This window comes from Erpetoichthys calabaricus, chromosome 2 (assembly GCF_900747795.2).
Source record: "Erpetoichthys calabaricus chromosome 2, fErpCal1.3, whole genome shotgun sequence".
NCBI classification, from domain to species: domain Eukaryota; kingdom Metazoa; phylum Chordata; class Cladistia; order Polypteriformes; family Polypteridae; genus Erpetoichthys; species Erpetoichthys calabaricus.
In genome coordinates this window covers 309,364,369-309,382,595 of record NC_041395.2, presented here as the reverse complement: position 1 = coordinate 309,382,595, position 18,227 = coordinate 309,364,369, and the positions used below count along the sequence as shown (strand labels likewise).

The 18,227-nt window shown below is 41.7% G+C and overlaps 2 protein-coding genes across 2 annotated transcripts in view; one reads left to right on the top strand and one right to left on the bottom strand.

Moving 5' to 3' along the window:
• Positions 1-8,051, top strand: part of pdcd11 (programmed cell death 11) — an 81,472-nt gene extending 73,421 nt beyond the window's left edge. The window contains 4 exon segments of the mRNA XM_051922160.1: positions 544-609; positions 611-698; positions 2,266-2,431; positions 7,548-8,051. Of these exon segments, the coding sequence (XP_051778120.1) occupies positions 544-609; positions 611-698; positions 2,266-2,431; positions 7,548-7,713 (486 nt within the window). The 3' untranslated portion in view covers positions 7,714-8,051.
• Positions 1-18,227, bottom strand: part of atp5md (ATP synthase membrane subunit k) — a 550,207-nt gene that overhangs the window by 86,866 nt on the left and 445,114 nt on the right. The gene's annotated exons all lie outside the window — the stretch shown is intronic.

Genomic DNA, 18,227 nt, shown 5'->3' with positions numbered 1-18,227 from the left:
TATTTCTGAAATCAATATTTATTTCACCAAAATCCATCCATCATCAATGACATTATTGTTTCTTTATTATTTAAATAGTATTAATTAAATGCTTTTTAAATTTTTAACTCCATCACCCAGCAGACCCTCCACAGTATTATCTTCCAAATGCTGCCACATAAGCCATTCCCTACTGAAAACAAACAAAAAAAAATGCATTTATAAAGGTTATAATTGGTGTTAAAGAAATGGTTTGCTTATAAATTGATTGCCATGATTACTGTGTCAGCGTTACAGGGAAGTGCACAAGTCCGGTACCTTGTAAATCTTTCTGTGCTGATTAGTAAAGATTGTTGAATTTGTTGTGCCAGTAGAAAAAAAAGTAGAAGTGCGAGTGTGGTCTCGACTCTTCACAGTCAAGGGAGTCTGGATTCTAATAAACTGTGTGGTGTATTACTCTGGATGCACTACAGATGGTTGTATTTTTTTACTCAAGTGTTTTGGCTACTTTTGTTTTAGTTCAGTTCATTTCTTTTAATTTTTGACTGTCATTTTCTCTCACAGAAAGCAGAGATGCTATACAACACCATGCTGAAGCGGTTTCGACAGGAAAAGTCAGTCTGGCTGAAATTATGCCATGTTCCTTTTCAAACAGGGGCAGACTAATGCTGCCCAGCGACTGCTCCAGAGAGCATTAAAATGTCTGCTTAACAAGGATCGTAAGTATCAGAAACCGTGATCTGCTTGAGGCTAGCTAACAGGTGTCATATTTAGCCCTCAGCATTGTTTCTCATAGGATTGAATGTTCCAGTCTTGTTTGCCTCTGTTAATCCATTTTTTCATTCTTAACTGTGTGATTGAGTGTGGATTTATTCACTTGTTCACTCATTTAATTAACGCCAATACATTTTCTTTATAATGCACTAGGGGGCTCCACCCCCGGGTTTGGTTTACCAAATATACAATTTAAAGAGTTTATTTTCATGTGAATTGTTACATATGCATTATTTTCACTTATACTTTAAAACTTTTGTAAAAACAATACTTGTCCTTTATTTCCGGCCCCAGGCATGGTTAAATCTCTTTCTTGCAGGACGTGTAACGCTGCTTGCGTTGTTAAATTGCGGCTAAACGAACGCATGCTAAGGAGATACCGTCAGATCATCTTCTGTCATTCTGCTGCTGCTGCTGCTGATGGCGAGCTGCCTGCTCTGCTTGTCGCGCTGCACATCGATCATTTAAAAGCCTGTATAGCAGCTGTCCTTTTGCCACTTAGCATCTCTGCCGCTCGCGTTGGGGGCGGAGGGGGGGGGGGGGGGGGGGGTGTGTGCCTAACACATGCTAAGGAGAAGCGGTCAGATCATCTGCTGGCTTGCTGCTACTGATGAGCTGCGTGTCGATCATTTAAAAGCCTGTACAGCAGCTGTCCTTTTGCCACTTCGTGTCTCCGCTGCTTGTGTTGTGAAGGGGGTGTGGTGGGGCTGGATTGCTGAACGCACACTAAGGAGATGCGCTCGGATCATCTGCTGGCAAGCTTCGTGCTCTGCTTGTCGTCGTTTTAAGAGCTGGGATCACATGAAGTGTGCCTGCCAAAAGCATTCCAACAGCTGCTAGGTTAGGTGTCTGTGAACTTGCTTTAAATGTTGTCTGACTGCCTTGTCTCGCGTGACGTTAAAGTGTCTCTCGCGGGATGTCAGATTGTCTTCCGAGAAGATCACGTCTCGTCTCCCTCCCAAGATTTTTTTTTTTCATAATAATAGAGAGATGCATTACAGGAGGTAGGAAAAATACAAAATACTGAATCTTATTCCAGTCAATTCAGATAAATTGAAAAAGGCTTAATGTAAAATAAATATTCCAGTATCCACAAAGCTTATATTTTTATTTAATTCTGGATGATATCAATGTCTGTCTGTTTCCAAAAAACAGTAATTATTCCCTGAAAAGGGAATTTCTTTTTTTCACTGGTATTTAGGTAAAACATAACACCCTTTTCCCTATTGTTTCAAAGTAGGTATGTCAAGAATCATCCAATTAAGTAACGTAAGATGCCTTGCTAGCAGTGTTGTCATGTTGTATGTTAAATTAAACACTGAGATCTAAGGCACCAACTACTGACTTGTGGGCAAAGTACTGCACTGTCTTGTGTATGAATTATAAAAACACGTGTTTTTTGGGACAAAGTTGAAAGGTGGTTTACGGTGGTGCTCCGTATGAGTAACCACATATTGAAATTAAACTGCTGTATTTATTCCTGTTTTTTTTTTTTTTTCCCCCATTCATTAGATATTGACACAATTGTAAAGTTTGCACAACTGGAGTTTCGGTACGGGGATACAGAGCGTGCCAAATCTGTGTTTGAGAGCACCCTGAGTAATTACCCCAAGCGATCAGATTTGTGGTCCGTCTATATTGACATGATGATTAAGCATGGAAGCCAGGAAGAAGTCCGGTAAGTTCTGGTCCAAGCTAGGTGTTTGTTTATTATATGTATTTGAAAAGAACTGCACAATTTTAAAATTATCCTATAATGTAACATACACCCATAAATAGTTTGGAGAAAATGTCAAGCAAATGGATCACTTTTGTCACTTTAGGTGGCTTGTTAACACCAAACAGAACAAGTGAATTGGAAGTCGAGAGAATGATTACTGTGGTGAAAACTGCTTTTACACAGTTAAAACACATAGAAATCAACATAGAATGTTCACCTTTCTTTTCATGGTTAAGGTGTTACACCTGGTCTGTCTTTATTATGATTGTGAAATATGGACTTAAGCAAAACAGTAGAGGGTAGACTGGAGAGCTGGGAAGTGTGCTATTTGTTTTATGTAGAAGAATGCTAAAACTTTTGTTGACAAATAGAAGTGATAAATGAGAGTATTTAAGAGCACACAGATCAAGACATTTACTAAGTGAGATAAATAATAGAAAATGAAAATATTTGTGACACATCCTCAGAGCTGAAGGCATTGAAAGTGTTGTATTTCTGGGTACCATCAATTGAAAGAAAGCAAGGAGAAGGCAGAGAAGCACCATTATTGTAAGTGTTGTGAGATGGTTCTTGAACCACATGAGTTGCAATGAGACTTTTAGTATGGCAGTGGAAGACCGTGATTACCAAAATCTACTTTGGGAAAGGAAGAAAATTAGATTAGCACAAGCTGCATGATTACTGTGTTTGCATAACAACTAGCCACTGAGAAGAGTATTTATCATTAGCACAGACTCCTTTTTTAATTTGATTTTGGTGCACCTTACTCACAGTTCATTAAATCCAGTCATAAATTGACCATCACTTAAAACATTATAATTGTACTTTATTAATAAGTCTTTATTAAGTATAATTCATTAAGTCTCTTTTGTACATGGTTATAGTCATCTTGGCAGATAGCTTCTCAGTGTATAGATATGTCTGTCAGTGCTTCTCCAGGCTATAAGAGAAGGTTGCAATAATTTTTAATAAGAACAAAATAACAGAATATTCCACTGAAGTAAATGTTTGGTTAAAGTTATGGATAAGTTGGAATGTAAACCATCAGCCACAGAGGCTTTTCACTACCAGGTCTGCGCACCCCTCTTTCAGATGACATCCTGACGTGCAGCACTCTCTCATGTGTAGCTTGTCAACATGCCCAGCACATTTGTGCCAGCTGGAATGCAAAGCCATTTCCAGACTGCCTAAGCTTTATGTTCCACACATGGCCAGCTGCTGATGTCCTTCAATGGAGCCCCAGCTCCAAAGATGCCAGCGTCTCATCAGTCTGGTGTGCTGCTGCTCCAGTTTATGCATACAGTGTGACAAAAGACGTTTGGTTTAAGTGATGCAGAATAGTTTACCAATGATGTTAAGATACAAAATAATTTTTAAAAGAGAGAAAAAATAAGCCTAATAAATTAGTTACGACTGAAGTACCATAATATAATGTCCTGTTGGGTAGATGATTTTGCAGAAATTGTTTGGCTATAAAGGGATTAAATGTGAGCTTGGAGGGTGCACCACATTGTATTGTCAGTTACAGCTGTGTTAAATAGTCCTCAGACCCATGGCAGCTGCGGGTTTTCAGTGCAGATACAACTCTTAGCCTGTTACATAGCCTCTTACATAATGCTTCTGCAGAATCAATAAGGGAATGTTTTATAGGGTTCTGGTTTAAAAAAAAAAAAAAACGTTCAAATCAAGGAGTAGCATTAGTGGTTCTATAATAGGCTGGAGTGACTTATTTCTAACTTTTATTGCTTATATTAGATTTTTTTTTTTTTTGTTAAATTTTTTCAAGCAATCCAAATCCAATATGAAGGTGTATAGATGTCTATTCTGAATGTGCCTTGCATGTAAAAAAAAAAACTAGTAAAAACAAATTCATAAGACTGGTATGACCTAACAAACCAGTATGAACACCAGCAGCATGCTGGCTGCTATTCTGACTAAGGTTGGTTTCAGCGTAGGACATCCCTGAATTTGTCAATTCATGATGGCCTGGAAAATTAAAATTCAACCCTGTTACAATGAAAGCAGTTTCTACGGCTGGATATCTGTACATAGGAACCTATGAACACCAGTGAGGAGGTAGGATCACAGGGAGCAAGGTGTGGAAGGTTTTGATATAAAGCAACGGTCTGGTAATTTTAGAGTGTTGGGGGGCATTTGATTACTTATGTCAACATCTGCCTGTCCATTTCAGCTCTTATTATCTGGTGACGCTTAACCCAAGTTCTTACTAAGTTCGCCACCTTGCTTTTTTCCATTGGCACTTGGCACTGAGTTTGTACTGCCACTCAAATTTTTTTTTTCTTTCTAACTCAGGTCACATTAAAGTCGCATGCGTCTGTATTATTTAGTACCACATACACATTTGGTTTTAGAACACCTAATGTCTTAATGTTTCATGAAATCAATACAAAGAGCAAATAAACAATGGCAAATTAAAAAAATAAGTCAAGGAATTAAATGTACAAAGTTTTAATCAAGTTGATTCATCAAAGTAGCCGACTTTTCCTGATATAACAGCCAAACTGCTGTAACCCTTTTGATTCAGAACACCAGTCACTCAGTGCAGGTCACCAGCTCTGCCTCCAGCAAAAGAACCCCAGACCATCACACTTCCTCCTCCATGTCTGACAGTTTGTGAAATGATGGTTCCTCAGCGTGTGACATCAACTAGACCCTGCATGATCAACCGTGTGATTCATCGGTCTATAAGACTTTCTTCTAGTCTGCAGTAGTCCACAGCCGGTATTTCAAGGCCCTATTTTGTCCTTTAAGGAATGGCTTTCTTACTGCCACTTACCTTGTCAAACCTGCAGCACAATGCTGCCTCTTCACAGTAGAAGCTGAGACTTGTGTTAAGCTGTGTTTGAAGCTGTTGTGAGGCGCCCGTCATGCAAGCTGGTGACCCTCAGAAACTTGTCTTCTGTTTGGCTTGTGACTTTGGGTCCGCCAGATCTCTTCCTATCAGAGTTTCTTTCAGTTTCTAATTGCCTTTGGATTCTGTAGGACACCACTGTACTCACTGACACTTTGATATATTTTTTTTTTTTTGGGTGCAATTTCTCTACTTCTAACGGTAAAAATGCCCTGTCTCCTATCATGTGGCCTACACAGTGACAAAGCATAGCTGCATCTCAGAATCTGATGTATTTGACGACTCATTGGAGATCTCAGTCTTTAGCCATCTCACTAAGCAGGTCAAGGAAAAAACTGCTATATTTTAATCCCAACCAGCAAACCCAAACAGCCAGTATTTGTCATTTTTGTGCCAATATGTGGATTGATAAAAAGAAGCTTTCACTGTTTCATGTAAAGATGGGCCTGATTGAAACTGATGCATACGGTGTGGCCAACAACAAAACATAATAGGATAAAAATGGACTTGTAATCCTAAATGACTAGTCATGAGCCAGTACTTCATGCAAAATTGAATTCATGGCAAAAGGTAAGAACCTATGGTGGTTTCACAACTAGCAAAATTCACACCATCAAATAAAGTGGTTTGTTTTTATGTGTTAATGTGGCAGGCAGCTTCCTCTTATTTAATGATTAAGTAACTTCTTTCTAATTGAGTTGGAATTACCAGAGTCATTTTCATCATGTGTAGACCATTTCTTTAGCTATGGGAGATGGGTTGTTGTAGTTCTGGTAGTATGATGCCTGTTTTGCCAGTTATGATAACAATCTTGGCGATTTGCAATCCTAAATACTAGAGAGAGGAATATTTGACACATTCCTGCATGGCTCATGGATTGTACGTATCATCCGCTTCAACATGTGCAGCAGTCAGGAAATGGGGAAAAGGTGGCTGTTGGGTAACGGCAACGGACTGGCTATCCATGTGGTGGGTTTTCTTGCAAAGAAACCATAGTATTGTGCACAATGTGCCTCTTTGTGACATGTTCTTAAGAAAAACGCACTGAGCCCCTCCATGTTGATGTGAGCAAGAGCCAAAGAATAGCATTAATTTTATTGGTGTGCCTCAGATAACCAGCATGCAGAAGCAGTCATGAAATTCGAACTGGGAACCTTGCAAATACCAGCACAGATTCTTAGCCTCAGAGCCACCACATTGGTTACATTTGTTTTATTTTTCTTCCAGTTCGAGCACAGGCAGGTGAGGTGACTTGCTTGAACCCGCCTTCTCGGGGTTTGAAGTCTAAAGCCTTAACCACTACACTACATGGCCTGCCTAACATTAATGCTTGCGTATTTCTGAAGACTTCCACCTTTGTACTGTATCTATGTTACTTCTGTAGTCGAAATTCACGCACAGGGATCACCGCTAGGCCCCCATGCCGCCCATTTCTGATTCCTTCAAATACATCTGCGATAACACAATGGAGAAGACAGCATCCAGGAAAGATGGCTGTACTGTCTGAGTGAGGCAGTTGTATTGATTTGTGCCTGGAAGTCTACATGTCAAGTTCGACAAGTTGCTGGGGTTGATGGTAGCTCAGGTTGTGCAACTGCCTAACTAGACAAGTCAAGTTAGTTCAAGTGAAATTCAGATAATTTGGTGAGCTCAGGGTTTGACATAACGCCGAGAGGGCCTTGTGAGTTTGTCAAACAAGAGACGATTCAGTCCATCCAACTTGTTTGATTACATAAGTTGTCCCAATATTTTTAAAATGATGTCCATTTTTCTGCTTCAGCACCATCTGTTAGACGTTTGTTTCAGATTTCCACAACTCTTTGAGCACAGAAATGTGCCCTGGTTTCAGTTTTAAATGCCCTTCTCATAATTTCCAAGCTGTCCTTAAGTATGTGGTTTGCCATCAAGTTGGAAGAGTTCAGCTACATCTACTTTATCTCTGCCTTTGGAAGACCTGGATTGGACCCCCACGTATTTCTCAAGGAGAAATGTGTGCCGCCTGCAGAATTACTTGTACCAAAATATGTTGTTTTTAGTAAAGAAAAAATGAACCTGAAATCTCAGTAACAAAATTCTTTCCTTAATTTATGAAGAAATGGCCCGAGCAGACAAGTTCACATGTCCAGTACTTTCAATGACACGTACATTTACATGTGTTTTGGTTTATTTTTGTTTTTTTGTTTTTTCTTCTTTTTCTTTTAGTGCCATTTGTGAACGTGTGATCCACATGAGTCTCCCCGCTAAGAAAATTAAGTTTTTCTTCAAACGCTACCTGGAGTATGAAAAGAAGCACGGCACAGCAGAGAGTGTCGAGGGCGTGAAGCAGAAGGCAATGGATTACATCGAAGGAAAGAGTGCTGTGTCGTAAATAACCGCGTCGTGAACGTGAAGTCAAGGGTGGCTGTGGACTTGATGGTGCAGCGCTCTGAAGGCCATCTCAGAGTTCAGTCATCTGCTGCTTCATTATGAGAAACTATAGAACTGCCCGACCCAGAATGCTTCAGGATGGAATTTCCAAGTGACATTTTCTGTAAAGGAATTGCCATCTCCTTGAAATTGTAGAATTCGATTTGACTTTTTATCTACAGAGATTTTTCCAGCAGGCTTTCCCCAAAAGGACAGCCTTGGATTTTTGTAAATGTGATGTCGTTTGTATAAAATTTATAAACCCATGAAACAAAACAAAAAAAAGTTTAATGGGTGTATTTTTAAGTACCCTAAGTTCTTGTCTATAAGCCGCGGCTTATCTAAGGAAAAAAGTTGTGAAAATGAAAAAATAGAATATCGGCTTATACATAAATCCGGCTTATACATCCATCGCGGGGGTTGCGTTCCAGAGCCACCCGCGAAATAAGAATATCCGCGAAGTAGAAACCATATGTTTATATGGTTATTTTTATATTGTCATGCTTGGGTCACAGATTTGCGCAGAAACACAGGAGGTTGTAGAGAGACAGGAACGTTATTCAAACACTGCAAACAAACATTTGTCTCTTTTTCAAAAGTTTAAACTGTGCTCCATGACAAGACAGAGATGACAGTTCCGTCTCACAATTAAAAGAATGCAAACATATCTTCCTCTTCAAAGGAGTGAAGCAAACAAATCAATATGTCTGTTTGGCTTTTAAGTATGCGAAGCACCGCGGCACAAAGCTGTTGAAGGCGGCAGCTCACACCCCCTCCGTCAGGAGCAGACAAAGAGAGACAGAGACAGAGTTTGTTTTTCAGTCAAAAATCAATACGTGCCCTTCAAGCTTTTAAGTATGCGAAGCACTGTGCAGCATGTCTTTTCAGGAATCAGCTTTACAAAAGATAGCAACGTGAAGATAATCTTTCAGCATTTTTAGACGAGCGTCCGTATCGTCTAGGTGTGCTAACAGCCCCCCTGCTCAATCCCCATACGTCAGGATCACAGATAGTCAGCGCAAGAGAGACAGAAAAGTAAGCCGGGTAGCTTCTCAGCCATCTGCCAATAGCGTCCCTTGTATGAAATCAACTGGGCAAACCAACTGAGGAAGCATGTACCAGAAATTAAAAGACCCATTGTCCGCAGAAATCCACGATATATATTTAAATATGCTTACATATAAAATCACAATTTAAATGACCGCTACGCGCTCGTGTTGACTCGGCGACGCCCAGAGCAGAAAGAGAACGCGCTCCGGCCACTCCAACCGCGCCATGCGGGGAGTGAGAGAGACGCCAATATCTCACACTCTCTCCCCCCTTAAAGAAATTAAATGGGCGCGAGTGAGACCACTGACCTCCCTCCCTTCTATTAGTTATAGGTTATAGTACGTTCGGCTTATCCATGAGTCCGGCTTATCTATGATACGATTTTATTTTAAAATTCGTATGATTTTTGGTCTCCGGCTAATACATGAGTCCGGCTTATAGACAAGAACTTAGGGTATTAAAAAAAATGTGCTGCCATCCACTCTCGTTGGGAATGTGCAAGTGCTGTGTTGTTAGCTAGCCGCTTCAGACTAACATTACCCCATCGCAATCCAGGTTAGTGACCCTTCAGCCTGCTTTCTTTCTAGTTTATAGCCAGTCAGCCCGGGAGCCTCATTTATAAAACTTTGTGTGGATTCAAGAGTGAAAATATGTGCAGGCCAAAAAAAATATCCGATTTACATAACCTGGTGTTTGCACGTTTCTACACATTTTATGATTTATAAATCAGTCTGCTTGTAACTATGTACGGGAATGCATCTCAAACACCACCCTGAAATATCCACGTATGTAAATTAACCTACATGTGCGATCCTGATGCTGCAGATCTTCATTGGCTGGTAGAGCAGCCTTCCCACCCAACACATCAAGTCCCCGCCACCTGCTTTCAAGAGTATTTGGCTACATTCTGCAACTAAGAGCGCAAAATCATGTGCAGCATTATAGCTCCTCTGTTCAGTGTTCTGGTGGGCCGAGAAAGGTGCAAGGCACCATCACCTGACCGGGGAGCCACTATTACTTGACACGTGTAATGACAGGATTGCTATTACAAAGAAATTGTACAGGCCATGTTAAATACGGAGGGTTCAGCTGGTTACTTTAACAACAGGGCAGCCACCAAAGCTACTTTTGTCTCAAAATAAATGAATCACAAGTTTTCTCGGGCCATGGAGACGTAATGTTTCTCAGCCACAACTTATCACTGACAACTTGTGCATTAATGGAGTGTCACTACGTACAGTTAACAAAGGTGGCTTCATTCTCACTAGTTTCCCTTATTGCAATATGAGTGCAGTAAAGTGCTCTGATTGCATTAGGAGAACCGGACACTGCTACAAAGTGCCTTTTTATGTTGATATAATCATGTTACATATTATGTACTGTATGTACACCCATACCATATGAAAACTGGATGTAGTGCTCTGCCAGTCAGTTAATGGCTTCTAGCACAGTAGGCATGACAGAGTGAAGCTTGGCTACGATATTCCTGACCGGTCAGGCCAGTTCAATGAGAATTAACAAAAGGCAGCGTGAACAAGCTGACAGAAACCAAAGAATTTCCTTGGTGTAAAAACACAGCATTGGCCGTCTTAAGAGGGAACTAAAATACATTCTGTACCTCATACTCACAAAATGGCTACCTGTGTGGCCACACGTCAAGCCAAAGGCAAAGACCACAATTCATGGCTGCTTCTAGGGCTGAACTTGGGAAATGTCTGCATAGGGCTGCACGATAACAGAAAAAATGATTATCACGATTATTTTGCTCAAAATTTTTATCACGATTAATAATGACGATTATTCCTTTGGTAAATGAAGTCTGTGACCAAAGCAGTGTAGCCTCGGCCAGTTATTCACAGATGCTGCCCTAATCATATTAGCTGCGTTGTCCGTTGTGATGCACACAAGTCTTTCTTCCACCAAGCCCCAAGCGGACATCGCTTCTTTGAGGCCCCACTGCAATAAACTCCGCTGTATGGTCTTGTGGGAAAAACGAAGTTTGCAAAAGCTTGCTTTTCATCTCAAACTCGCTGTCAATAAAATGAACTGTCAAGCTCAAATACGGTTCCGCAGTTCTGCTTGACCATAAGTCGGTCGTGGCAGCAAAATATTCAAGCCTGAGCCTGAGAATTTCTCTTTCTATTTCTTTTCGGCATTTCGCATACAGCGAGGGCAGCGCAACATTGGAAAAATGGTTGCGTGAGGGAATGCTATATCTTTTATCAAGTGTTGCGATCATTTTTTTAAACCCCTCACTGCTCACGGTGGTTATTGGACACACATCCTTGGCTATAAGGTACGTGATCGCCTCTGTTATTTCCCGGTGTCTTTGCGAGCTAGGCAGATATGGTATTGCGTTGAACAATGTCCCTGATATTGTTTCTGTGTTGTGGATGGCTGGTAATTTTTTGTTGTTGCTGTTTGTGCCTTCAGTCGTTGAAATTCTTGATAGTGTACTTTGTGGTGGCTTTTAAGGTGGTTGATGAGGTTTGTTGTGTTACCTTGGGACGTTTGGACGGAACAGGAGCAAAGTTTGCACAAGACTCGTACCTGATCAACATCACATTCCTCGAAATCGAAATAGTTCCAGACAACTGAGTATGACCCCTTTTTAGGAACTAACGATCGCACTTCTGCACCTTCCTCACGTTGCTCCGCCATCATATGTTTATTCTGACTGACTGTTATTGCTGCTATTGACTTCTACTGCTTCAGAAAGCGCTTGCAATCTAGACACAGTAACGTCATAGTGACGCAGTCCAATCTGTAAACTCAGCCCATAAAAAACAGTTTGGTCTTTATACTGTAAAATCGCGACGATATTTATTAACTGATCGTGGGTCATAAATATCGTTATCATGAGAAAAAAAAGATTAATCGTGCAGCCCTATGTCTGCAGCTCATTGGAGGTCTTCTCCAGAGGTGCAATAAATATTTCATAAATCTCAAAGTGCCAAGCTTCTTTGGGACACCTACAGTCATGGGAAAACGTGCAGCCAATGAAATATTTGTGGACATATCAACAGTTGACCTTCATTTAAACAGTATCTTTAAATAAAGGTGATATGTTTGGGGAAAGAAATAATTAAAATATGAGTTTGCGCTCGTTTATTCAACAAAAAATAAACTGATCTGTCATTTGTTTCTATGGAAAATGTCAGTCCGCCCTTGGCTTTAATAGCCATATTGTCCTGTAACTGGCTAGCAGTCTCTGACTTTTAATGGCACAAACTTTTTCCCCGCTCCTTCATGTAGAATTCTTTCAGCTGTTAGATGTTCGAGGGGTGACCTGCATGCAGAGCCCGTTTCAAATCACCCCACAGCCCGTTTCAAATCACCCCACAGCATCTCAGTGCGATTCAGAGCTGAGCTTTGACTTGACCATTCCAGAGCTCTCCATTTCCTTCTTTTTAGCCTTTGCTTGTCTGTTTAGATTCATTGGCATGTTGCAAGGTCCACTGTGGGTTGAGCTTCAGTCTGATGGATGGCTCTGTGTTATTGTCAAGTACCTTCTGGTCCAATGAAGAATTCATATTTGATTCTATGTGTGAGTGTGAAGCCCAGGTCCAGATGTAGTAAAGCAGCCCCTAACCCTAACATTTCCAACACCGTCCCTTACAATGTTCATCTGGTCAAATGCTGTCTTTGATTTTCACCAAATATTTCTTCTGGTACTGTGGCCAGATAGCTTGATCTTTACCTCATCTGGCCAGAACACATTGTTACAAAAGTCCCGATCGTTACCTACATGTTCATGGGCAGACTTTATTTAGTCTTGCCCTGATGTCCTTTCTGAGCAGCAAAGGGTTCGACCTGGCACACCTCCCATGTAGATCTAATTTGTGCCAACTCTTTCTAATGGTGGACTCCTCCACTTTGTCCTCAATAACAGTAAGCGCTACTGTACCTGTGGGTCCTCTGCTGAAATTCTGAGGTTCTTAAAGACTTCTTTTAGCATCCTGTGTTCTGCTTGTGGATGGTCTAGCTGGGACGGCCTGTCCTGGACAAGTTGGTAATTGACATCTACTCCAGTTGCAAATGATCTTCCGGGCAGTAGAATATTTGATTTCCAATAGTCTGGAGACCTTTTTAAACCCCTCCTAGGCATTTGTAATCTTCTTTTGATCTAGATATGGTGACAACAAAGAGCAAACTTAACTAAATGTCTGAGGTTCAAGTAAGACGGGTTCCTCCAAGATTCCCTCTAATGATGTTCTGATCATTTGCACCAGATTCTAATTTTAGGTATTTGAGGTACTGATAAATGTAGGGGTGGACTTGCACATGTGAACCTTACACTTATTTTTAATGAAATTAAAGAACTATATACAGTAAATATGACATGAAGTTTGTTATATTGTATCATCTTTATTTTTTGATACTGTTTAAATGAAGGTCAAATCTTGATATGTTCACATATATTTTAAAAATTTCATGGGGTGTACTTACAGTCAAGGCCAAAAGTTTTGAGAATGACACAAATATTAATTTTCACAAAATTTGCTGCTTCAGTGTTTTTAGAACTTTTGCCAGATGTTTCTATGGTATATTGAAATATAATTACAAGCATTTCATAAGTTGCAAAGGCTTTTACTGACAATTACGTTACGTTTATGCAAAGACTCAATGTTTGCAGTGTTGGTCCTTCATTTTCAAGACCTCTGCAATTCTCCCTGGCATGCTGTCAATCAACTTCTTGGCCAAATCCTGACTGATGGCAGTCCATTCTTGTATAATCAATGCTTGGAGTTTGTCAGTATTTGTGGGTTTTTTGTTTGTCCACCCACCTCTTAAGGACTGACCACAAGTTCTCAACGGGATTAAGGTCTGGGGAATTTCCTGGCCATGGACCAAAAAGTTCAATGTTTTGTTCCCCATGCCACTTAGTTATCACTTGTGCTCCATCATGCTGGTAAAAGGCATTGTGGATCACCAAACTGTTCTTGGATGGTTGGGAGAAGTTGCTCTTGAAGGATGTTTTGGTCCCATTCTTTATTCATGGCTCAGGATCGGGCACCACCAGTGCAGAGCTTGCTCAGAAATGGCAACAGGCAGGTGTGAGGGCATCTGCATGCTCAGTGAAGTGAAGACTTTTGGAGGATGGCCTGGTGTCAAGAAGGGCAGCAAAGAAGCCACTTCTCTCTAAGAAAAACATCAGGGACAGACTGATATTCTGCAAAAGGTACGGCAACTGGACTTCTGAGGACTGCTGGGGTAAAGTCATCTTCTCTAATGAAACCCCTTTCCAATTGTTTGGTGCATCCAGAAAAAAGAAAAGGTGAGCGGCGCTACCATCAGTCCTGTGTTATGCCAACAATAAAGCATCCTGAGACCATTCATGTGTGGAGTTGCTTCTCAGCCAAGGGAGTGCAGGGCTCACTCACAATTTTGCCTAAGAACACAGCCATGAATAAAGAATGGTAGCAAAACATCCTCCAAGTGCAACTTCTCCCAACCATCCAAGAACTGGTTGGTGCCTTTTCCAGCATGATGGAGCATCGGGCCATAAGGCAAAAGTGATAACTAAGTGGCTCGGGGAACAAAACATTGAAATTTCCCATTGAGAACTTGTGGTCAGTCCTTAAGAGGCGGGTGGACAAACAAAAACCCACAAAAATTCTGACAAACTCCAAGCATTGATTATACAAGAATGGACTGCCATCAGTCAGGATTTGGCCCAGAAGTTGACTGACAGCAGGCCAGGGAGAATTGCAGAGGTCTTGAAAATGAAGGGCCAACATAGCAAACATTGACTTTTTGCATAAACTTAATGTAATTGTCAATAAAAGCCTTTGAAAATTATGAAGTGCTTGTAATTATACTTCAGTATACCATAGAAACATCTGGCAAAAGATCTAAAAACATTGAACAGCAGACTTTGTGAAAACCAATACTTTTGTCATTCTCAAAGCATTTGGCCACGACTGTACTTTTTCAGGTGAGTTTACTGCGTAGCCCAGTGGTCGCAGTTTCTACTTTGAGTTTTTCAGTTGTCAAAAGTGAGGCCTAAGAGTATTGGCCCCTGCTGACCCGAGCATATCCATTAATCACTGGGAGAGGTTTACTCTTTCCATGTCCTCTCATGGATGCCCATTTGCTTTGTGATCTGGTTGACCTGCCACATTACCTGAACTGTTCACAGAAAGTCATCCTGTGTAAGCTTATATATAATTGTTTACCCCTCTCCTGAGATGTCACTGTTTTGGGCTCTTATTACTTAATTTACCTAAAGCAGCAGAAGAAGGCACTACTGTGTGAGCTCTGAGCGGCTTTCTGATTAATAACAGAGGACAAAATATATAATATATATAAATATATATTGTAAAAGAATGAGTCTCAACACACTGGAAAGATTTGGGGCAGCTACCTACATGTATACGAAGGTTGTCTGGGTTCAGCGTGGAATTTTATCGTTTGTCGAGTGTCAGCCTGTCGAAACCTGTTCTGCTGTGTAGAGGGATTATTCAAGTGGTTGCATGTTTTTGTTCAGATGTTTTGCTCCCTCTCTTCCTTCAGAATGAACACGAGAAGCAAACGAACTGAGAGTGCGCAGCCGGTGCTAGCAGCGAAGCTCCCGACTCCGTGCGTGCGTGACTTTCGAGTGATGATTTTTTACAACTTTTCTGATGGTTTAATCCACTCGGTGGAACGCACCATGTTTGCCATCTTTTTCTACATCGATGGCATTGTCGCGTCAATTCCGCTGATGGAGGGGACAACTGTCACCTCTGAGTGGCACACCACTCAGTGCCTGCCTGACGTTTTTTTCTGCAATGGCTAGAGGCCGGTCCAAGAACTTGCGAAGGCACTTTTTGCATCATGACAATGCGCCAGCCCACACGGCTAATGCGATGAAGCATTTCATTGAAGACAGTGGTGTCAACGTTTTGAACCCACCACCCTACTCGCCTGATCTTGCACCATGTGACTTTTGGCTCTTCCCGAAGGTGACAGAACCCCTGCGAGGCCACAACTTCGAAACTCGAGAGGAACTGATTGCAGCTGTCAAAGAACAGCTGGACAACCTCCCAAAGACAGCCTTTCGCGAGTGTTTTGCGGTGTGGGTCAGAAGAGCCCAAAAGTGCATTGATTTTGGCAGTGAATACTTGGAAAAAGTTTAAAAAGGATCGAAGTACATGAGAAAAATAGAAAAAAAATCCTTGGCTACTTATTTTGAGTGATTCCGCGCGGAACCCAGACAACCCTCGTATTGTCCCTGGCTACAAAAGATTGGCCCCCTGATGTGCATAGGTTGAGTTCCATACTGAACTGATTTAGTGGTGGAAAAGATGGCGGCTTTAAAGGGTGATACCGGAAGTGATGTCATCTGAGGCTGGACATTGGAAGTGACATCATTCTTTGCGCCAGAATCGGAAGTGACGTCGTCGTTGTTAAACGAGGCAGGTTTTCCCGTATTTGGCCTGCAGAGACAACAGAAGAAGGTTTAGCCCCCCAGGCCTGCTGGATAATTGCCTCCACTTGGTCCACTCAGCAGCTTGTTCCTAAGCGCATGTGTGTGATAATATACACACACATTATATATATATATATATATATATATATATAATGTGTGTGTATGTGTTGTCATGGCCAGCAGGGACGCCTATATAGCGCCTTTGCCACAAGAGGACAGCCAACGTGGTTGCTATGGGGGTCACGGGAACCCTATAGTACTGGATCCTGAAGCCCGGGAAGCCAACACTTCAGCCACACCAGGAAGTGCCGGCGGAAGTTCATCAAGGGGCACCTGGAGCATATCCGGGGAAGCATAAAAGGGGACGCCTTCCAACAGTCAAGGAGCTGGTGTTGGGCGGAAGAAGACAAAGCTTTGGAGAGTGGGGAGAAGGCGACCCGAAGAGGACCATTGTGAGGTCGAGAGAGAGGTGTTTGGTGCTGGAAGCACTGTGTGCTGTGCGGGACTGTGGACATTGTAAATATTTGTAAATAAATCGTGTGTGGTGGACTTAACACGGTGTCTGTCTGTCTGTGGTCGGGCTGGCTTTCACAGTGTGTGTGTATATGTGTATATATATATATATATATATATATATATATATATATATATATATATATATATATATTGATATATATTGATATTATATTGTGATGGAAGACTGGGGATATTGCCCGGTTGGGACGCCCTTTTGAGGAGAAGACCAGGGGAATGGAGATATCACCAACAGTACCTCCCCTGGAACACGAGAGGGCAGCCCCCTTGGTTTACATCAGGGGCCACTGAACTGGAGCTTAGAAGCTCAACCCTGTTGGGGGTCCGTGGCCACCACCAGGGGGCACCTGAGCAGCTCTGGAGCCTTGGCATGCAGCACTTCCGCCACACCCAGAAGTGCTGCCAGAAGTGGAGCGGACTTCAGATGTAGCACTTCTGCTATACCCGGGTGCAGTATGAAGGACGCCGCCTCAATCTACTCCTAGTTGAAGTTGCACAGAAGGTTTCTCCATTTTAAGATGAACGAATTTGTAAATTGGCCAGTGCTTTTCAATGGGAGATTTTGAAATTTTACACTTTGTACAATGACGCAATCTGTTTGAGATATTGCAACAAAAATCGAACGGTCTGGGCAAGTTTCTTTGAAGAATAAGTGTGCCACATCTCAACAAAATTGGTGCACAAGGGGCTGAGTTTTTTCTTTGCTGACAGACATGGACTTTCACAGCAGGTGCTTCATGCATTTTACGTCAACACACATATTAGGTTAATGTACTTGAGTTCATATTATTGTTTGGTACAATTGGTTGTATTGTAAAATCTTCCATTGAGTGATTTTTTTGCAGTAATTTACATAGAAGTACCATACGGACCCTCCATTGCAATTTTCTTGCAGTCTATTGTAGCACGACAAGCACAAGACACCAGACACACAAGGCTCTCTTCTTTCCCCTTGGCATCACCGTATGTACTGTACTTCTGAGTGTGCGCTCCCTGGTGGTCAGTTCTTGCCCACTGCTACATCTTAAAACAAAATTAAACCCTGCTTGATGCTGGCAAGGGCGAGCCGCGGACCAGTATGGCTAAATTGTTGGAGATCTCAAACTACACAACTGCCAGCCATGGGAGTCTGGCACGATTGCTCGAACTCAGTAACATTAAATAAATGAAGGCTACTCTGGAAATCTCATTTTAGTCTAACTTAGCAGGCCAGGCCCTTTAGTCCCAAGATGCACTTGGCTGCCATCTTTTTACAGCCTGCATAGGCGTGGTGACCAGAACTGCTCACGAGACCTCAGGTATGATCTCATCACAACACACAGCCTGATCGTAACGCTTCTCGATTTATATTCAGCAGTTTGTTTGCCTTTTTTTAAACCACATCACCGAATAGCGTCACTCGCTCGGGTTTATGATTAATGGTCCTTTGGCCTACATGAAGCACTACAACCTTCTCGAAAGGCGTTTCTCCTTTTTAT